Source organism: Nesoenas mayeri (assembly GCF_963082525.1).
Source record: "Nesoenas mayeri genome assembly, chromosome: 9".
NCBI classification, from domain to species: domain Eukaryota; kingdom Metazoa; phylum Chordata; class Aves; order Columbiformes; family Columbidae; genus Nesoenas; species Nesoenas mayeri.
Window position 1 is genome coordinate 737,785 of NC_137557.1, and position 22,343 is coordinate 760,127.

General features: G+C 54.2%; 1 protein-coding gene across 11 annotated transcripts in view; it reads left to right on the plus strand.

Annotated features, from left to right (window-relative positions):
* MBNL1 (muscleblind like splicing regulator 1) overlaps window positions 1-22,343 on the plus strand; it is a 76,945-nt gene that overhangs the window by 36,801 nt on the left and 17,801 nt on the right. For all 11 annotated transcript variants that reach the window (XM_080349467.1, XM_080349472.1, XM_080349466.1 and 8 more), the window contains 2 exons: window positions 13,675-13,845; window positions 17,945-18,145. In XM_080349467.1, the coding sequence (XP_080205593.1) occupies window positions 13,675-13,845; window positions 17,945-18,145 (372 nt within the window). The remainder of the gene's footprint in view (window positions 1-13,674; window positions 13,846-17,944; window positions 18,146-22,343) is intronic.

Below are 22,343 nucleotides of genomic sequence, written 5' to 3' on the forward strand. Positions count from 1 at the left end.
AGCTCTGGGCTCTGGCCGCTCTCAGGCTCGAGGTCCCCGCCGTGTCCCTGCTCACGGTCCTTAATTCCTGCTCAGCCACTGATTAAGTCCTGCAAAATTTCGTTGCCATTGATAGCTTGGTAAGTGTAACAGTGTGGAGCTCCAGGAGACTTTGTCGTTGTGTAATTGCAGCCCGGGCAGTGTGGTGGGATGCGATGAGGAGCTGTGTTTCACACTGACCCTCGGACAGCTGGCCTCGGACCGCACTGGTGCCTGATTGCCCGTTAATTACCGCTTGCTTTGGTGTACTTGTGCTTACAGCAGCTTCTGACAGCTCCGGCTCCATCGGTGCAATAAATAATAATCAGATGCTGACACTTCTTGGCTTGGTTGGGTATGCAGACCAACTGTTCATTTTTCTTGCTCCCCCCTTAGGAATGCAGTAAATGAAAGCCGTGTTTTCTGGCGGGAGGCGTACCTGCCACCGCCAGCACGGCCCCGGGGGCTGCCGGCGGCACGGGGTGCCAGGACAGAAATGCTGCAGCTTTCGGTAGCTCCCGAGGTGATTGCTGAACAGCGCAAGTATTTGTTCTTCACTCAAGTACGTTTGTGGCTCTGTCCTCTCGCTCGCAGCCACTGCGGGCGGGGAGAGGGATGCGCGCTGGCCTGGCGTGTCTCGTTACTGGAAGCTCTAAGCGTCTTTCCTTCCTTTTCTGTGTATTGGGAAGTTTTTCCTTTCTCTTTGTGTCTCCCTTTAAACATGTGTGTAAGTGAAGTCCCCCTTGTGCTGTTTCATTGTCCTGCACTGACTGGCTGGACGCTGTCTCGGGCCTGGCGCTGGCATTGGCTGGGCCTTTGGCAGCTGTCACCCCGTCTGTGCCATCCCCCGTCTGGGCCATCCCCCCCTCTGCCCAAGTAGCCCCTGTGCAGGTGTCCCCACAGCCATAGAAGTGCTGAAAAGCCCAGGAAAACCTGTTGCAATGACATCTCCCCCACTTCCTCCCCATGGCTGCTGCTCTCCGTTTATTTTGGCGGAATGGATATGTGCAGTAATTAAGTAGAAAGGTTTGGATGTTATTGGAGCAATATGTTTCCATCTAAGAAAGTTTACTGTATCGTGAAGTGTCTCGGTGTGGGGGGATAGGGAGCAGCGCTGTTTGCGTTGCTGAGGATCAGGGCACAGCCCGTGCCGGCGCGCAGCACCGCGGAGCGCCACGCAGGTCGGGGGGTGTCCCCGCAGGCAAAATGTGCTGGATTTAACTTGTCTGGTCTGACTAGAGATGCCAGCCGCTCGTACAGAGCTGCCCGGACAAGCAGAGCTTGCTGCTCGGCCCAGATTGCAGTGCGGCTTTACTGCAAGAGGTTCTGGATCGTTTCTCATGCTGGTAATTCTAAATTATTATCCTTTGTAACCTTGGGAGAAAAAGTGCTTAGTGCTGCGCCTGGTTGTGCGAGTCTGTGTTGGTGTCAAGTACAGCGTGAGTTCTGCAAATCAGAGATCTCGTTCCTTGTCTTGAGATACCGTATTTGCTAAGAACAAGGAAAAACACTGTGAAAGGGATAGCAAGGCCTGAAACTCCATCTGCAAGGCAAGAAAATAGAGAAATATATAATGGTTATGTAAACCATGTCAATAAAAACTCCAGATATGTCCACACGTTGGCATTTTCAGGTTAGGATCCCGGCAGTGATTTCCAGTGTCGATGGTATGGGGCTGCAGTTTTCACCTGTGCTGTTAAATCATCGGCTCTGATGAAAATCCAGACAAAAAATAACGGCAGCGATTGACCTTGAGCTGGCTGAGGAGGGCGGCTGGTGCGCTGCTGGGGAGCCGAGAGCCACTTATTGATCTGACGCTGATTTTTGTGCTGTTCAGCAGTCACCGCAGCTCTGAGCGTGGGCGGCGCACAGCATCACACCCGTGTCCTCCCTTCACCTGGGGGGGCAGAGCAGACAGCTCCCGCTTTCACTGCCTGCGGAATACGCTGGGCCGGTTTGCTTAACACAAGGGATGCAGCACGAGTAGATTAAACAGCAGCGCTGCACAAGTACCCTAGCAAAAGTAATGTGTGTCGTAGCGGGTAATGCTGCTGGCAGCTTTGTAGGAATCACTGCTCTTAGTGGTGTAAATACAGACTGAGCTTTCAGAATAAGCCTGGTGGCTGTAGGATGTTACAGAAGAGCTTTATAGCAATGAAGATGTAGGATATGCAAACAAGACTGGTGAGATTGCTTCAACTCGGGACAGGGAGCCTGGGGAACATCCTTTTCATCACTGACTGGCTCGGCCCAGCTCTCCTTGGCATTGTCTTCGTGGTCCCTTTCCCCGCGCATCTCCACAGTGTGTTTGCGTGTTGTAGCTGCCGTTACCAGCTCTCAGTTTTAGCTTTGGGTTCGGATTAGTCCCACGGTTGTGCAGCGCTCTGCCGGTTTTGTGCCATGGTAGCCGGGGCTGGGCCGGGGAGCGGCGCTGGGCTGCGGTGCGGGCAGCTCCGGCTCTGCGGTGCCGTGGGGTCACGGCGGCTGCTGCTGTTTCCCGCAGGTCTGGGGGCTGCCTTGGAATCCCGGGATGGCTGCTGCACCCAGGCGGGCGCTGCGCCGGAGCGGTGGAGGAGCCGGCGGGCGCAGCTGTGGCTGCAGCTCCAGCGCCGTGCAAAGCTGACGGAGCAACGTGCTGGAAATGACATGCAGAGCTTCAAGAGGGAAATTAATCAGATGTATAATTAACGCTAAATTGTCTGAAAATATTTTATATCTTTTTTTAAAGGATATTTTTGGTTTCGCAGTGGGTATATTGTGAATTGGTTATCAAATCACTCCTGTTTAGAAAGCAGCGCAGCAGTTTGCAGCTGTAGTCTGTTACCATCGCTCACGTCTCTGACACCATAACTGCAATGCGATGGTGTGGCGCTGCCATAGAGCCTCGGCGGAGCTTGGAGGAGGGAGAAGTGCATTTCCCCTTTCTAGAGACAGTGATACAGAGGAAGAGGGTGCTGAGCTGGGGTCCCTCCGGCCGCGGGTGCCCCGCCGGGCTCGTCCCAGGCTCCGCTCAGCGATGTCCTCGGCCCCTCTCGTGCCGCTTGTTACGTGTGTGTCCGGGTTGGTTTGTGACAAAGGTGCCACAGTCGTGCTCCATGTCGCTCTGTGCAGGTCGGGACAGGGCTGTACACACACAGCCCCGGAGCGGTGTTGGGGACAGGGCTGTACAGGAGCGGTGTTGGGGACAGGGCTGTACACACATAGCCTTGGAGCGGTGTTCGGGACAAGGCTGTACAGGAGCGCTGTTTGGGACAGGGCTGTACAGGAGTGGTGTTGGGGACAGGGCCGTGCAGGAGCGGTGTTCGGGACAGGGCTGTACAGGAGCGCTGTTTGGGACAGGGCTGTACAGGAGTGGTGTTGGGGACAGGGCCGTGCAGGAGCGCTGTTTGGGACAGGGCTGTACAGGAGCGGTGTTTGGGACAGGGCCGTACAGGAGCGCTGTTTGGGACAGGGCTGTACAGGAGCGCTGTTTGGGACAGGGCTGTACAGGAGCGGTGTTTGGGACAGGGCCGTACAGGAGCGCTGTTTGGGACAGGGCTGTACAGGAGCGCTGTTTGGGACAGGGCTGTACAGGAGCGGTGTTGGGGACAGGGCCATACAGGAGCGCTGTTTGAGACAGGGCCGTGCAGGAGCGCTGTTTGGGACAGGGCTGTACAGGAGCGGTGTTGGGGATAGGGCCGTACAGGAGCGCTGTTTGGGACAGGGCTGTACAGGAGCGGTGTTGGGGATAGGGCCGTACAGGAGCACTGTTGGGGACAGGGCCGTGCAGGAGCGGTGTTTGGGACAGGGCCGTGCACACAGCGCCGGAGCGGAGCTCCAGCCGCGGGTCATGGCCCGGCTCCCCGCGCCTGACCTCGCTCCCTCTGCAGACACGAGCAACAGGTGATGGCAATTTCTCTTGCTTGAAATCACAAAAGCCAGATTTTATTTTTAAACTCCAGCAATTCAGTTTTAAATATAGCAACTGTAATGGAGAATTCTCCTGCCTGTTTACACTTGGATGAGGGCACTAATTATCCCATTTAGATCACCATGCCAACCACCTCCCCTTTCCCACCAGGTAGAAGAGACTGAAAATGCCAGTGCTCTGCGAAAGCAAATGAAAATAGTTACATCTGTGGTTGTGGGGGTTTTTTGTTTGTTTTTTTATGATATATTTTTTACATATGCATATAGCTACATCAGAGTTACATTTGATTTCTGATACAAAAACTCTGCTTGAATCAGGGAGGCAAGCGGTGCTGGAGCGGGGCTGAGGTGTTGGGAACACCCCGCAGACGGCCGGGGCCGCCTTCTAAACTATCTTGAAATACATCACCTATGTGAAGAGTGTATAACATACACAGTGTCATCCCTCTTGCGGCATTCCCTTTTAAACGTGCAGTAAAGAGCATCAGCCTGTTTCAGCGGCTCTGCTGAGCCAAGGCTGTGTCCTTTTTATTTGTTCCCCGGTTCGGATGCAGGTTTGACAGCCTGCCTGGTTTCTGTCGTACAACACCAAAACAAATCGGAAGCCTGAAAATATTATTAAATATTAAATATGCTGCAGTAAATCCATTAATAGTTGCAGTGGAACCTGCTGGATGTTGAGCTCACCGCTCACGTTCTCCGTTCCCTTGGCCGTGCTGAGATGTGAGGAGCAGCGGCCGCCGGCAAAGGGGCTGTTCTCACACAGGAGGTGACGGCAGGAGCAGGAGCGGTGGCAGCGACGCCGGTGGCAGCGACGCTGGTGGCAGCGACGCCGGTACCCGCGGCTGCCGGGGCTCTGTGCCGTGCCGCTGCTCCCGCGCCTGCTGCGGGGCACCGCGGGAAGCTGGAGCGATAAATAGATTAAATCTCGCGTGTGTTACACTTGATCTTGACATAAAGTAATTCATTTTGCTCTTAAAATGTTAGCTATTATGTGCTCGAGTAAGGATCATGCGGATTACTGGAGATTGCTCTAACAGGATTTTATGGCTTTAGGAGTCTGGAGAGCGCAGTGTCTGAAGTCCGTCCTAGAAGTGTCTTGTGGATTCTAATGCTGTTGTTATCCACGTGCGGCCCTGGGAATAACCACCTCTTGGGGGTGTTTGGTTTTCCTGCGCAGGGCTGGAAAGACGTGACTGCCGCTGTCCCCGCACTGGGCCCTGGCTGGGGGGGTGACCGGGGCAGCAATCCAGGGTCATCTGTGCCAGTCTTCAGAGCCTGTGACTGCTCGAAACATAAATACTGATCAATTGACATGTAACGTATATATACAGACACGTGGATCTACAAATATTTGTAATAACATGAATATCAATACCGAATCATGTTAAAGGATGAGAAACATATTTGTATTACCCTAAGTTACTGATGGATTTGCCGATGGCTGTTGGGAAGCAGGGATCCGGGGGTTGGCGGAGTCTCCAGTGGGGGACAGGCTGACTTGAGCTGGACACAGGATTTGGTGACCCTGTTTGGGTGCTGCACAGCAGAGGAGGGTGCAAACAAAGTGGGGCAGGCGTGAGCATCCCCGGTTCCTGGAGCTGGGGATCATTCTGCGCTTCCCCTCGTTTCTCGGGGCTGTGCAGTTTGAATCACTGGTGCCGACAGGACAAGGGCTGGACCAGAGCAGAGGGTGTGTCCGTCCCACGCTGCTGGGTGGCGAGAGGCCCGGCGAGCCCTGGTGCCGGTCCCTGCCCTGGTCCCTCGCACGGGCTGCGGGAGCGCTCAGAGCAGAGACTGCGGGGCTGGGTTTGCCCCTGCACTGTGTTCTTTCCTCCTGTGGTCCTGCCAGGAGTCCACTTACTCTGTTCTCTTCTTTCTTTGTTTTTTCTAAACCTGTTGAATTTCATGGCAATTAGATGGCTCCTCCATGTTTCCTCCTGTACAAGTGCCATTAGCAGTATAAGCAAAAGTGATAAATGAAAGGGTTTGAGACTTTTATCTACAAGGTAGACACGCAAAGACGTCATTAAGTGGTCACTTCAGTGTGTTTTATGGCTGCACTGGACATGAAAAGATGCACAAAGATAATTAAAAAGGATAAAACCTGTAGCCAAATCAATTTAATTATTATAACCAAGATCACATCTTGCCAAAAAAGTGAGACAGAGCATCTTAGCAAGTTCAAGTGAGTGCGATTTCTCCTTTTGTAAGGGCAGAGCAGGTGCCTGCAGGAGGCCAGGGGCAGCGAGGAGGGGACAGCACGGGGCAGCTGGGTGGGACATGGGACATGTCCCCAGCTCCAGAGGCACTGCTGCAGCCTGGCCACCGGCTCTGAGCAGGACATGGGACATGGGACACGTCCCCAGCTCCAGGGGCACTGCTGCAGCCCGGCCGCTGACTCTGAGCAGGACACGGGACATGGGACATGTCCCCAGCTCCAGAGGCACTGCTGCAGCCCGGCCACCGGCTCTGAGCAGGACATGGGACATGGGACATGTCCCCAGCTCCAGGGGCGCTGCTGCAGCCCGGCCACCGGCTCTGAGCAGGACATGGGACATGGGACGCATCCCGGCCACCGTCTCGCGGCAGCTCCTGTCTCTGTCTGTGGGGCTGAGCTGGGAAACACTTGGTTTGTACCTACTCTGGTAGTGCAGGTTTTGGCAAAGAACTCCCAAAGTGACCAGGAATCACTGAAAAAGGCCTCTTCTTGTTTTTTATTCCTCCTTTCTGCAGTAATAGCCACAAAACCATAGAAAGAAGTACATGATAAAGACACAAATCAGTGCAAGGTATTTGCAAATAATTCTGCTTAGGCACTGATGGCTTAATTTAGCTGAATAAATGCAAACAATGCTCTGCGATAGCTGCAGCACAGCACACACGTTGCAGCTGGGCTTATCGGAGCCGGAGGGGAGCGGTCCCTGGGCCGTGATGAGCTGTGGAGCTGGAAGGAGCAGCATGGTCCGTAATGTGGCGCTATTTTGAAGAGGTGATTTATCCAAATGCTACGGAACTCATTATCCTGTTTATTATTCAGTGGTGACATGTAAACTAATTGGATACATAATGCAGGTGTAAAAAGAAATTGAAGTTTGTAGGAATATTAATGAAGCAAAAATGCTGCAGTTAATTGGGAAGGAGAGCAGGGCTGTGAGTGGCACCTTCCAGGGGTTCGCCTGTGATTAACTTAAGCAATCTAAATTCCTCAGTGACCGATGTCGGTGATTTTGGCTGGTGAGGTGTGCTTGGACCCCGGCGTTCCGGCTGTGCCGTGGGGGGTGCTGGCTGTGCCCCCCGCTCACCCAGCAGGCGTGTGGGGGCCACGGCGCCGCTCCTGCTGTCAGCCGCTGCCGTGGCCGTGCAGGGAGCCCTCGCTGTGCTGGGACGGGAACGTTCAGCTGGGGCTGCCCGGTGCGAGTTTATGTGAAATCCTTTGTTTAATAGACATTCAGCGGTTGATGTCAATATTTATTCTCCTGCGCTGCTGATTAACCAATGCTTATCGCGTTGGCCGCGGCGCTCCCCGGCGAGCAGGCGCTGTGCCGCGCTGTCCGTGTGCCCGGCCCGCCAGCCAGGGGGGCTTTACTGACCCCCAGCCTGCGCTGTCCCGCCACCGCGGGGTTGCTTTACTGACCCCCAGCCTGCGCTTTGCTCCTTAGGGGGGATTGTGCCGTACTCAGAAGTTTCTGTGGTTATGTCGAGGCTGGTATTGCGAAGCCGGGGCCGCTGCCGCCGCTCGCCTCCGCAGCCGCTGGAAGCAGGAGGAGGGACTGGGGGGAGGTGGAACTGGGCTGTCCCTCAGCGGGACAGTTCGGGACGGTTTCTCGAGCAGAGACGTGTGCTGGGGCGGATCGGGGCCTGGCGGGGTGACTGGGGAAGCAGATGTGGTCGGAAGGGCCGCTGGAGCGGCTGGCGAGGGGCAGACCTGAGATACCGCGTCCCGCTGCCGGCCCGGGCACTGCGCCGGCCGCCTGCGGGGAGAGGCGGGACGCTTGTCTCCGCGATTCTCCCCGTGTTTGTCGGAGGCAGGCGATGGTGGGAACGGGCCGTACCTCGGTGCTGTGCGGTCCTGCCCCATTGCGGTCCTGCCCCATTGCGGTCCTGCCCCATTGCGGTCCTGCCCCCATCGCGGTCCTGCCCCCATCGCGGTCCTGCCCCATCGTGGTCCTGCCCCATCGCGGTCCTGCCCCTATCGCAGTCCTGCCCCATCACTGCCCGTCCCGGCAGCGGGAGTGTGGCTGCTGGTTGCACATCCAGTCAGGAAAATAGCTCCAGGAACACTTTTCCTTTAATATTTAAGGAATTTATCTGAGTATATGCTTAATGGGCCAGCTACTACAACAAAGCAGGTGCAAACAGTTTATCTTTAAAAAGCAAACCATAGCTTATGTGTCGTTGAATGTTTTCCAGTAAAACACGTGGGCATTGGTATAAATAGTTTTACCATTTACAGGCAATATTCAGATTTTACGTAACAGCCGTCTTCCTGCTTGGGTTTTAACGCTCTGAGCGTGCTGCTGTTGGAAGGAATTCATACTCCCTGAAGGAGGGGAGTGTTTGTGTGTTTGTATGGGATCAAAAACTCTTAAACTGTCACAGCTGAGCCGTTCGGCGTGGCCGCTGGTTTGCCAGCTCAGGGTCGCCCAGATGCGAATAGATCAGGTATCCCCAGCGGAAGTGATTGGCCTGATCCTCAGTCACTAATGATGGTTAAATAGTGATGGGGTGGTAGATGCTCACACAGTGCAGAGGGGGTGTGCAGCGGTCACAGGAGTGTCTGCTGGCCACAGGAAGCTTTTTGGTTTGTTTTGGGAGGTAGCCTGTTAAGTATCAGAGGGTTTTAGTCTGATCTTGAAAAGCAGTACTTGGTAACTTTAATGGCACAGGAATGCTTTGGGGAGTCCATCGTAACTTTGCAGGTGGTTAAATGCCACGGCAGCTGCCAAAGGCCATCGGCAGAGATTAAAGCCTGTTTCTGGCAGACACTTTTATTTTTAAAAGCCGAGTTCTGCGCATCCTGTGGCAGGGAGGTTGTCTCACTGATTTAGTGGTGGCAACAACGGCAGGAGCGCTGCAGGCAGGGTGATACATTCAACTGTAACTTCAAAAACCACCTGAGGAAACAGTGTTTGCCCAAAACAGCCCCTGGCTGGCGTTCCCTTCACTCGGGTGTTGTTCTGCAAGAGCAGGAGCGCAGTTTGGCCGCAGCCCGCGTTCTGCTGCGCTCGGGAGGGCTGTTTGCCCCCAGACACCTGCATCGAGGTGGGTCCGGCCCTCGCGCCCGCCCGTGCCCCTCACCAGCACCCCGCTTTTCTCTCCTGCGTCTCAAACCCCGTTGCTAAGCAACACCTTTTAGTGGGAGAATTAATTTGGCTCCAGGACATCCCAAGCAGCAATTTATGCTAAAAATTTCAACTGAAAGATTGTTTCATCAGTCTTGTACTTATGCTGTGCCTATAGGCAACAGTCCTTTTTTATTCTTATTATTTTGTGAGCTGAGGGGGGCGTGAGGGGGCCGTGGTCCTGGCGGGGCCGCGCTGCGGGGATGCAGGTGAGCATCTTGGCTCTGAAGCGAGCAGCCGGCCCACCATTGGGACCAGCAGGGTGGCCCAGCAGCTGCAGCTGGCGGTGTCCCCGTCACGCCGTGACACGCAGGGCTCAGCGCTCCTCCTTGCACCGCAACGGGGGGTGTCATGGCACGGCCTGCAGTGCCGGCGCTGGCACTGGGACCGCGGGGAGCTACAGGGTTTGTTCCAGAGGCCTCAGGGTAGAGCCAGGGTTTATTCCAGGGACCTCTGGGGAGAGCCAGGGTTTATTCCAGGGACATCTGAACACGCAGCGAGTAGCACGTTGGTGCTCTCAGTTCTTCTCTGCCCCTGGACTTCTATGGTGATATTTTAGTGGCAAAGTGTTGATGGACTGATGAAAAACAAGAAGCTTTACCGTTTGCTTTTGTGAGCAGTAGTTCTTGTATAAACACACGCAGAGCAGTGTAGCGAGTGCTCGGTAACTGGGGTTGTGCTACCGCAGTGGTATAAAAATAGCACAAATAAACAGACCCAGCAGGCTGTTGCAGCTCAGTGTTAAGAGTTTCCCAGACCGGCTGCATTTGTGAAACTTGTCCGTACAGATGTATTTAGCTGAGGTACACGGAGGGCGGTGGGCGTTCGGAGCTGGAGCAGAGCTCGGTGCGGGGCTGGGCAGCTGCGGAGCCCGTGGCACGCACCGGCTGTGGCTCTGCTTGCCTTCTCTGGTTTAGAGAGTTGCAGAGGGGCAGTCGTACACAGGCACGGCCGGCTGGCTGTGCTCAGCGTGCTCGCGCCGACGTTTACCAAGTGGGAGCTTTATTTAGTCCCTGGCCGTGCACAGTTCTGCTTTGGCCGTGCCCAGTGTGGTGTTTGCTGATCCCCCGACCAGCCAGTTGTGCGCAGGACGGCCCCTCTCAGAGCGGCCGTGCCCAGCGCTCTGATCGCCAGGAGCGCTGCCAATACGAACGCAGGGACACTGTCACCTCTCTGCCGCTGTCCCCGGTCACGCGGGTTTGGTGGCAGCCGCAGTGCCGAGCGCTGTCCCCATGGCTGCGTGTCTGTCACAGCCCAGAACCCATCGGGTCGGAGTTTCTGAGGACAGGGCGTCTGGGCTCGGCAGTGCCCCTGCGTGGGGACTGCTCGGGGTCCTGCAGGTCCTCCCGCTGGCCTGTCCAGACGGGTTGTGTCTGGAGGATTAATGACCTTCAGAGAGCAGTTTGCTAATTAGACCTTATTTATTGCGTCACCGGGCTGTGCTTCCCAAGGAAGTTTTAGGCTGGAGCCAGCTCCACGACGGGCATGAGTCGGTTGTTCTTCCTCTGGTGACGGGATGGTGCTTCTAGGGAGAGCTGCTGGAGAGTAGTTCTTTTGAATAATGTGGGTACTGAAAGCCCTGGATGTTTGCACGTTCTCAAAACAGCTCTGAAGGCCTCGTAGCAACTACTCAATGTCAGGGACCTGCTTTTTGGATCTCAGTGCAGATATTGTGTGAACGTGAGTGGGGGTTCCCACGCACCGCAGCGTGCCGGGGACCCCACAGGCAGCGCACTCAGATCATCCCTGGTAATAGGTACTGACTGCCGATATTGCTATTAAATATTCCCTCAAGGAATTAAATATTCCCTCAAGTGCCGTCCCCTCTGCACGTCCCCTCCGCATGTCCCCTCCGCACATCCCCTCTGCAGCGGCTCCTGCTTGGGCTTTTCTCCCTTAGGTGTCTGTTCTGGCCGGGATGCAAATGTGGTGTCCCCGGAGCGGTGCCGGTGCCATGGATCCTGCGGCGGCTCTGCCAGCATGGTGGGCACGGGGAGCAGTGGCAGATGGGGACCCGTGGGTGTTTTTGGGGCTTGGTGCAGTGTGTCCCTGCAGCCAGGACCCGCTTGGTGGCTGTGGGGAGCGCTGGCAGGAGTCCCAGCGCAGTGACACCAGCTGTCCCTGCCCGGCCAGTGGCTGATGCCAGACCCACGCCTGGTGAGTGCCACCCGCTCCGCCCTAACTGTGTCCCCGTCACCTGCCCTTGCCAAGGCCAGGCAGCTTAAAGTCCAGCAGGCAGGGCCCTGCGGCGGTGCTGCGGGCTCCCTGCCACCGGGGATGCGAGCGCTGGAGAAAAACATCATGTGAGCGCGGCCCAGCCGCCCACCCGCCATTCCGCCCGGCTGGCGGCGGCTCGGGAGCCTCGGCAGCGCGTTTTAGAAGTGTTAGCCCAGCGTTTTTCTGCTGGAGCCCCGCAGTGCGCTGGGACAGCGTGCCGGGTCACCGCCACGCGCTCAGCTTCTGCTTCTCTGCATTTATTTGCTTATAGTATTCATTTTGTAGTGGTTGGAAAAAACAGCAAAGGGTTCAGAAAAGGTTCAGAGAGACAAAAAACCTGCCTTAAGCTCTGTTGACTGAGGTTACCAGAATCTAGTGAAAAAGTAACTAGGAAACTACTTGCTCACAGTATGAAGGAGATCAGTGCAGCCAGTGCTCTTGGTGGAGATTTCTGACAGTGGTTGTCAGCCTGTGTTTTCAGATTCCCGGGCACTCTCTGGACCATTTCTGAAGGTCCATGGAATATAAGTAGGACCAGAGGGCTGTTTCTCAGACAGAGAAGTCTGCACTTCTTTTGGAAGATTTGCTGCGATCTGAAAATTCAGCCAGGTTGCAAGAGAACTGCTGCACGGGCTCCAGGGCATCGTGCAGGCTGGAGCCGCGGGTGGTAGCTGCGCATGAGCACAGGGTACCGGGGGGTGGTGTATTCTTGTCATCTCTAGCTTGGAGTAAACTGCCTCCCTGAAAGATCAGCTGCTGAACGAAGAGAAACAACGGCAGTGCCAGGGTAACTCTGGGGGTCCCTGTTTCCCAGGAGCCGGAGGGCATGGCGTTAGGTCACCGGAACGGGTTCCTCGGGCTTTAGAGCTCTGAGGGTGTGAAGCGCATTGTGGTTGCGGTGGACGGCCCGTCCAGGCTCGGCCCCGCCACTGGAGCAGACACCCAGCTGCATTCGCAGGTCACAATCAGGTTTGTTAACTGCTCATCTCCAGTTCCAGCAACAGGTTAGAGTTTCATGTTACTCATTTAGCAGTAATTAAGTCTGATTTTTACACTCTGCTAATGTAAGGTATCGTCTTCCAGGCAGCTAGTGAATGTGGAATTTTGCCCCATGTTACTTAGTGGTAGCAACAATTAACATGTGTTTTAAGGTCGGGAGAATAATGGCCATGAGCAAAGCTGTTGCGCCTTGCTTGCCCTTCGCCTGCCGTTTCATCCAGCTGGGAAAGGCTTTGGGGGCGCTGAAATGGGGCTGGTTTATTGTGCTGAGCGTGTTGTCAGTCAGTGTGTGTCCCAGGAGGCCCCACGGGGAGCAGCAGCGGCAGGTGCACGTATGGCACGTACGTCTGTGTACATGCACACCTGTGAAACTCACGCTCCGCAAACGCCAATTCCTGTTGCCGCCGTCGGTTTGTCCTTTCTGCTTAGGAATCGTTCGTGTTTGTTACTGAATAGGAATCGTTCGTGTTTGTTACTGAAGTACCCCAGTCCTTGTTTGCAGTAGGAAACTCCATTCCCCTGTAATAATATTTTCTCAGCCTGCACATGTTTTTTCGCCCGTCTTATCTGTGGTATCGATGTTGTGCTTTCAGCTTTTGTGCATTGTCTGGCGCCCGTCTTGGTCCCTTTCCAGCACTTGGAGCTGTGTTTTTGGGGAGGTTTTCTCACAAGTGACCTCAGCGTCCCTTCCGTGTGTCACCCCTCGGTCCGTGGGGTGACCCCCGTGGGACCCGGCACAGGGGTGTGAGTGAAGTGACGGCCCCACACCGGGGCCTGGGGACCCTGCGCGTCCTGCCAGGGCTGGGGGCAGCGCGGACGTGGGCCGGGGGCAGCGAGGACACGGGCTGGGTGCTGTTCTCCTGGTCATAAGGCGGTTTTCCCACCCCTTTTGCTCTGTGCTCGGTGCTCCCTGGGCCAAAACCTGTGCCCAGAGAGGAGGGACACGCTGTGCCTGCAGAACTGCTGCCTGGGCCTCCACCGCCTTTGGAGTGTTTGTTCCAGCTGCTCTGCAGAGACGCGCGGTTTGGGCAGACACAGCAAGCAGGGGTCAGTGCGGGGTAGCCCAGGGAAGTACCAGGGCTTCCCTCCTGTCTGCAGCGTGTTTGGGGTTTGCTTTAGCTGATGCCATAAGGAACAAAGATACACCCATAGCCTCTAACCCAGTCGTGTCAATTCTCTTCTTCAGGGTCGATGCTCGAGGGAAAACTGCAAATATCTTCACCCGCCACCGCACTTAAAAACGCAGCTGGAGATCAATGGGCGCAATAACCTGATCCAGCAGAAGAACATGGCCATGCTGGCCCAGCAGATGCAGCTCGCCAACGCCATGATGCCTGGAGCCCCCTTGCAGCCTGTGGTACGTGCACGTGTCACCTCCCATCCCGAGTAGCGCGGGGCGCAGCCGCGCTGGGTACCGGCTGTGCCTGCAGCCGGGAAAACCCCACAAACGCCAGTAACCCATGGAGAACTCCAACAGGGCAAAAAGCTACCCTGGATGTCTTTGTGCGGGGTATTCTCCCTTGCTCAAAGTAATAGTATGAATTTAATTAACATTGTTAATTTCATCATTTTTTTGCAACTGATTTCTTAAAATGAAGAGAGTGATCTGCATGGGGTTTTTGTGAACAGGCAGTTCTGTTGCAGTTCTGTGTGCTCTAGGGGATTCTTGCGTTTGAGCTGCTTCCCACTGGGTGTTTTCCAGTCACTGGTATATTCAACATAGAAAGCAACCAGCGTTCCCCTGGCTGAAGCTCTCTCTTAAAACCCGTAAAATGGCAGCGAAGGAAAACATAAATTGAAAAACATATATAAAATAAATATATCCGCATTAGCACTTCTCTGACAGTTCCTTTATTCTTTTTGTGCTGGCAAAGGTAGAATTCAGGGAATTTAATTTACCTCTAGATACCTGCCCTTAGGAAACCTGTGTTCACTCTTAGATGCGTTCTTCAACTTCCATTTCCAAAACCATAGAGACAACTAATACTCCTGAAAATATAGCTAGATCCTCAGGAAAGAGCGTCTCGGCAGAGAGGACTCTCAGACTTGTGCCAGATGGTTATTTGGCGCCAGGTTTTCTGGGTGTACAGAACACCAGTCAGGGGATTGTAGCTCGTTGGACTCAGTTCACAGAGCCATTATTGCCCCGCAGAGCTTGTGCTCGGCTGTTTCAGGAGAAGCGCGTGTGGGGAGCAGCGCAGGAACCCTCGTGGCGGGACTGGCACAGCGCAGTGACCTCAGTACCTGTTAGAGCAGGTTTCCTCTCTTTCGATTGCCCGCTCCATGAACAGAATCACCTGTGGCACCAGGGAAGGAGCCGGGGCAGCAGCGCGCGGACGGCAAACACCACGAGAACTGTCGCTTAAAGTATTCTTCTCTGTTAACCTCTGTGTGTGTTCGGTTCATGAATTGGAACCAAATATGTCTCTGGGGTTTATGCAGAGCAGTGTGTAGGCACGCATCAACATTTGGGTAAACATTAAAACAATATTAATGCAGTCCGTTGGATTAATGTTCGGTTTTAATATAAAGACACGCTAGTGTGAGGATAACATTAAATCGTATTTAAGTTTCCTTTGTGCTCCGCTCAAATGTGCCTTCCAAGCAAAATCCGAGTCAGTGGATTTCGAAGTGCAGCACAAACCTCCGCCCGTTGCTGGTGATTTCTCTGTACGTCGCCCGAGTTCAGACGTTATGGAGCTGGAATGTTCAGAATTTCGTCTCATTCAATACGAGGATTCATAGCTGTCCCAGCGGCTGTCGCAGTAACAGAGTTTGCAAACGGATGCCATCCTGGGAATTCGGCCTTAAAATTCCTTTATTTTTTCAGCCCAGTTGAAGCAGATATTAGTTAGAGTGTTGTAGGAGGTGATTTATATCATCCCATCTAACCATGCTTCAGACAGTTTGTTTTGGTTTACAGAAATCAATACCTTATGCTTTAATAAAAGTAAGTGAACTAACTTAATGAGAAACTCTAATTTGGTAGGCAAAGCAATAGGGTCCTTCCACGCATATTTCTGTTTGATAAATGGTTTAATTATCTTAGTTGCACGCAGTGTCTGTGGATTTTCCCCATCTTTCTTTTTCAGTTCACTCCTTTATCTGTGTTGTGGAGGGGATTTCGGCCGGTGAGCGCGGGTCGTGCGTGCTGCTGGCTGCGCGCTCCGCCGGCGGGGAGGAGCTCTGCTGCTGGGACTGGCTTAGGGGAGCTGGGCTCAGCTGGAGCCGGGCTTTGGTACCACAGTATGGATTGGTAGCACAGTATGGATTGGCACACAGTATGGATTGGTAGCACAGTATGGATTGGCACACAGTATGGATTGGTAGCACAGTATGGATTGGTACACAGTATGGATTGGTAGCACAGTATGGAGTGGCACACAGTATGGATTGGCACACAGTATGGATTGGTACACAGTATGGATTGGTACCACAGGATGGATTGGTACACAGGATGGATTGGTACCACAGGATGGATTGGTAGTGCAGTATGGATTGGTACCACAGTATGGATTGGTACCCCAGTATGGATTGGTACCCCAGTATGGATTGGTGCACAGTATGGATTGGCGCACAGTATGGATTGGTAGCACAGTATGGATTGGTACCACAGTATGGATTGGCACACAGTATGGATTGGTACCACAGTATGGATTGGTACCACAGTATGGATTGGTACCACAGTATGGATTGGCGCACAATATGGATTGGTACACAGTATGGATTGGTAGCACAGTATGGATTGATGCACAGTATGGATTGGTACCCAGTATGGATTGGTAGCACAGTATGGATTGGTACCCAGTATGGATTGGTACCACAGTATGGATTGGTACACAGCGCTGGTTGGTACCAGTGCATCACTGGTACCAGAGCAGCAGTGGCGGTGCGGTGCCGCTCTGCAGCAGCTCTGTCGGGCTCTGCATTTGCCTTTCCCGATGTGGGGCTGTGTTTGGTGTAAAACCGCAGCAGGCTGGTGCGGCTGTGGGAGCCCAGGAGCGGAGCTGTGCCTGCAGCCCAGGCTGGCGTCTCGTCTGCGGGTCCCAGCCCTTCCTGGGTGTCTGTTGTTCGCAGGAGCCACACGTGCGGGTGTTTCTCTTGGCGCACGTGGTACCTGCCTGCACTGTCCTTGGCGTGGCCGCTGCTCGCTGTGCGGCTGTTAAAGCTGCGTTGAACGAGCCCAGCCCGTGTCCTCCTGCAGCTCCGTTCTCTCTGCAGACCTACCCGAGCTGCTCTTTGCTCTGTTTGGTTGTTGGGCTGTTGGCACGCTGCAGCGGAGCAGGGCCAGCGCAGTGCTGCCCCAGCCCAGGGCGCCCCGCTGGCTCTGTACATCGCACAACGCCTGCCGCTGTCGGGGTAACGTGCAGTAGCTCTGCTCAGATCTGCTGGTATTTCGCAGTGGTCTGAAGTCCACAGGATATTTATATTCTAAATATCAATATTTCTGTGTAACCTCATCTGGGGGTTCCTGCTCCATGGGGGGATTGCACTGGATGAGCTTTCCAGGGCCCTTCAACCCCTGACACTGGAGTTCTGTGGTTGGTATTAAGCAATCTCAGTAGAAAATAAATGGGACAGTCTTTTATTTACTGTATAGTGAGTATACTGGACAGAAGTCAAACATTGGTATCTCTTCAGTTACACATTAACAGACCGGGTCATAGTTTTATTTTTGGTGTTCATTAGTACATAGCTAATCACCCAGTAACAAAAAGTGCAGTTAATTAATAGTGTAGTTAGAAGTAATACTTTATTTCCTGTAAAATTTGCCTGTTTGTTTTTCGTTCACATGCATGAACGACCAGAGCCGCTGAAGAAATTATTCCCATTTAGACCACTTGAAGTCTTTTTTCCAGCATCCCCTGCGTGTGTTTTGCCCTGCGTTTCAGACGGATCGCTCCTGCTGCCAGACTCTGCAGCCATTTCCTCAGAAATACAAAAACATGTGCTGCTGTACGCTGTCTGGCTTCACCAGATACGGAACAGAGCAAAAGTGTTGCCTTAACTCTGCTTGTTTTTCACTCTCAAATTTAGTTTGGAAGAAAAATCAAAATGCCTTGAGTAGCTACTTTATTTAGATACTAAAGAGAAGCACTCCAGACTGATTTTATTTGGCAATTACATGGGTAACACAGTGCCTTGGCATTCAGGGGGGCAGGAGAGTTATTGAGTCCTTACTGCAGTGTAGCAGCTTCGCATTTGGTCTCACAGTGTTGTTTGGTCTTCCAGATCAAATTATCTCCACCACATGTGGAGCCTACAAGGGCATCTGCCTCTTGCTTTGGAACAAGCAAGCAAACAAACGAAAGACCAACATGCCAAATGCCTTTTCCCGTTAGTAACAGAAATTCTCTGACATCGTGCTCCAGATGATAGCCAAAAAGTCATGACGCTGGCGGCATGGCAAGTATCAATATTTGAAGTGTTGTTCCTGTTCTCTTGTGTGGTTGCAGCCGATGTTTTCCGTCGCACCGAGCTTAGCCACCAACGCCTCGGCCGCCTTCAACCCCTACCTGGGGCCTGTGTCCCCCGGCCTCGTCCCGGCGGAGATCCTGCCCACCGCCCCCATGCTGGTGACGGGGAACCCCGGCGTCCCCGTTCCTGCCGCCGCTGCCGCCGCTGCCCAGAAGCTCATGAGGACGGACAGGCTGGAGGTAGGAGCCGATATGTGCAACTCGCTCTCATTTGTTATCTCTCCTAGATAGAAAACAATCTTTTTGTGAAAGAAAATAATGCAGGTTTCACTTCAGCTGATCGTGTTGTGTGATGGTGACAGGTAAGGATGGGGAGTGACTGAGCGATCACACAGGGAGTTCATGCTTGTGGTTCTGCTTCTGACCCTCCGTTACAGAAGGTGATGGAAATATTGAGCCCTTTAGGAATGACCGTGGCAGCACCAGAGCACCCTAGAGCTGGACCGTGTGTGCCCAGAAGGTGCTGGCATGCGGGTGGCACAGGCACGGGTACCAGGCACCAGGGACCGGTGTCGGGGCAGCTGCAGCTCCCTGGCTGTCACTGGCTCCCTGGCTGTCACTGGCTCTGCCGCTCTCGTCCTTTCCCTGTCCCAGCTGCTGCCGGCACTCCCCCGCTGGCCTCCCGCGCCCTTATCATCCCCGCTACAACCCTGACAAGTGTTGCTGCTCTCTAGCTGTGCCTCTGCCTTGCCCTGAATCTTTCTTATCTGAAAGGCCTGACAGTGTTTTCGGCACCTTATCGGCGCGGCAGCAGCGCAGGCGGTGAGCCAGCGACGTGCTGCCGGCGGCACTGAGCCGGGGAGCACAGCCGGGGAGCGCAGCCTGCATGCAGGCGCTCGGCAGCCCCGCTCACGCCTGCTGATCAAAAGGCGGCGATGGGAGAGGATGGGCGACCCGCTGTCACCCCGTTTGTGTGTGGCAGTGTTGGGGCACAACCAGCTCTCCCTGCGGCACGGCTGTTGTGCTCCCCCGGCCCCGCGCAGCAGCCAGCGGCAGCTGGGACCAGCCTGGGGACAGCCGAGCTGTGCCGTCACTGTCCCTGCAGCCCCAGCCCGGTGTGTGCAGGCTCAGCGCAGCCGCAGGTCGTGGGGATCGTGGTCCTGCAGCATCCCCTTGGTGTGGGGGGCTCAGGGCTGCGAATACAGTCCCTGAACTCAGGGGGCACGATGGGAGGAGAAAGAAGGATCTCTCTTAAAATGCAGCCAGTTGTAATTGTAACGCTTTTCTTTCCGTGCATCTGCATTAACAGGGATTAACCTTCCTGACAAGGAGTATTAAGTCTTTTCTCTTGGTTACACCTCTGCCCGAGGAGCTGCCGCTCAGCACGCTGCGAGCCGGAGCAGTGCGCAGGGTCAGCTGGCGCGAGTGTTTCCCGCTGCCGCTGTCACTATTCTCAGAGCTGGCGTCACCACAGGTTCCCCTTCTGCAGGATCACATCGTTTCCCTTTTTAGAGATGTTTTCTGCGAGGAGAGCGTTCCCCCGGCACGCTCAGGTTACAGAGAGGCAGCCGAGCTGAGAGCTGGCGCACGGGCGGCTGTTTGGAATCACCAAGGGGTGTTTTTGCTCTGAGGACTCTTTCGTGGTGGAAACCTGCCAGATGTGGAGTAAAGGCAAAATGCAATTAGATAAATTCATAAATAAATCATGTTAGATTCGGAAATGAGTACTGAGAGGAGGATGCGGATGGCGGGGAGCCCTTTGGGTCGCAGCGCCAGGTCGGTTGCTGTGTTGATGGTGCTTCCACCGGCGCTGCTCGGTGGCGGTGGGGACATGAGGGCTCAGAGGCTGCTGCTCAGAGCAGGAGGAGGATGTACCTGGGGTCCCCAAGTTGCAGCTCTGCCTGTGGCTGGGGGAGCCCGAGGGGGCTGCGGGGGCACCTCTGCATGCGGAGCCTCCGGCGCTGAGCTGGTGCTGGCCAGAGGGCTGGGAGCAAAGCGCACGGGAGCAGGTGGAATATGGGACGGCAGCGTGCAGGATTTGGTCCTCTGGACGCTTGTGTTCTCTTTATATAGCTATTTAGAGAAGTGCTACGCTGCTGAGCCAAACTCCTCCGCACAAGAGGGGAGTTGCGAGAGTGTTAATCTCACAAAACACCCAGGGGCACACTCTGCAGTAAAAAACATTTTTGTCAATCAGGAAAAGCCAGAAAAGAACATCCGAAATCAGTAAAATGTTTTTTAAAGGCCACGTGGTTTAGTGTCATATTGGAGTGGAAAGGAAGATGGTGGCCAAGTTGGGAGCTCCTGAAGATGAGTGCGGAGGCTCAGGGGAGCGGCTCTGCTGGCCCTGTTCCTGGGGCGGGGGCTCCGCGCGGGATCCTCCCAGAGCAGGAGCCAAGTCCTCAGCAGCTGGTGTCCCAGCGGCTGGTGTCCCGGCAGCGGTCCCTGCGCTGCCCCCAGGCCCCATGCCCCAACATGGCCATGAGCGGTCCCTGCGCTGCCCCCGGGCCCCACGCTCCAACATGTCCGTGTCCCCCAGGCCTTCTGGCTCCGCTCCGGCTGTGGCACCGCTGGAACACATCCAGCTGCTGCTGCCCTTTGCGCTCTCTGAGCTCTCTGGGGTCAGGAGCACATCCAGGTTGTCCTGCCCACTCTGCTGTCTTACAAAATTACTGTGGGGGGTGTCTTTTCCTCCTCCTTTTTCCCTTCAGCAAATACAGTTTAAATAGTGAAATAAGTAGGTGAGAAGAAAATTTGCCAGTGTTTCCCAGTGTATTGGTAATTTAATCTGCAGTATCCAAATTTAGTATGCAAATTCCAAATAAGCACATGAAGAGCAAAACATTTTAATGTACTTTATAGACTACAGCAATGCAGAACTGATTTGCAGGATTTCGCACGGTCTGGTTGTTACCTCTCAGAGAAGCTGACATGCATCTGCCTGCTCTTTAAGCGAGCTAATTGCTGTCGGTATTGTCATTTGTTAGGACATGATTCGAGAGCTTTATATGGCTGAGCTCACTCTCCCTTGGAATGAACTGTCCTTGGGAAAAATAACTGCTGTGATGTTAGCATCTAATCTTGGGATATGATTTGTTCTACTTAGAATTTTAAATACTTATTTCAGGAATGATGTGCTCTGGCGTTGATTAAGTTAGGACTCGTGTTCTGGGCTCCTGCATCAGACGGTTCCACAGCTGAAAGCTCTCAGCACATCTACGTGGGGTGTCCAGGGGAGTGGGCAGGGAGCGCAGACCCGCCAGGCTGTGTGCCCGGGCTCCCGAATTCAGATGAATCCTCAGAACGGCGGGTTGGTGACTGTAGCCAGCAGTGGGATTGATTCTGTCCACATCTGGACCGTGTCACCCGTACGGATAGCGTGCAGGTGTTTGGGTCTCTGCTTCGGCCGCTCCCACAGGGAATCTGGATCTCGGGCTGGAAATTTCACAGGTTGAGGCTTTTCCTGCAGCTTCTTTCAGGCTCCTCTCCTGCCAGAAATATCTCGAACAAAAGTGTGGCTGTTGAGTGAACTACAAGAGAGACGGGCAGGGAAGTGAGAGAGAAAGGAATTGCCCAACTGTTTTATTTAAAACGCGTGTGTTTCCGTTTGAATGCCATCATTTTCTATTCGAAGTATTCAAGAATCAAGAATGACCGCAACCAAGCGGCTGTTTCCTGCTTGCTTCATATAGACCCTTTTTGCCAGAAAGAAGCAGCTTAGAAGGTTTTGGAGATTTTGAGATGTTGGGTAATGAGGAAATGTGACCTGGCAGTGCTGTTTGAATGCTCAGAATGTCCTGGTAACACAGTGCCCGCTTGGACCAGGTCTCTGCGTGGAGGACGCAGGGTGAATGGGGACCTGGCTGTGCTGCCCGTGTCCTTGGCCGGGCTGGGCAGCCGGGACCCCAGCCGGGCGGTCGGCATGAACCCGGCCCGGAGTCAGGACAAGTTAGGTGGCTGACAGCACATCAGTAATATCGCAGCACTAACTCGGCATTTCTGCCCCCAGGCAGAAGTGGACAGGTGGGCAGGTGCCTCTTGCATTTATGGTTCTTACACACTGAGCTGAAAATTATGATACTAATCACAGGGCTAGTAATAAATAACTAAATCAAAGGTCTCCAGATTGGAAAGACCAGGCAATGTATCATGCTTCTGTGTCTCTCTTTACTCAGGCAGGTGAGTGATATATTACTGCCGTTTTCAATGCTTGTTGTTAAATAAACGAGGGTTGGAAGCGCTCTTGGCTGCCGTGGCGGTGGCTGGGAAGCCGTTGGACGGACTGGCACTGTGAAGGTTTGCCCGCCGTGACCGTGGTTTCGGGGCCTGGGAAGGACCTGAGCCGGCCGTGCCTCATCGCAGCTGCTGCACCACAGCCCTGGGAGCTTGCTCTGGCCACACCAAACGTTATCTCTCTCTGCCCACCTATGTCCGTTTC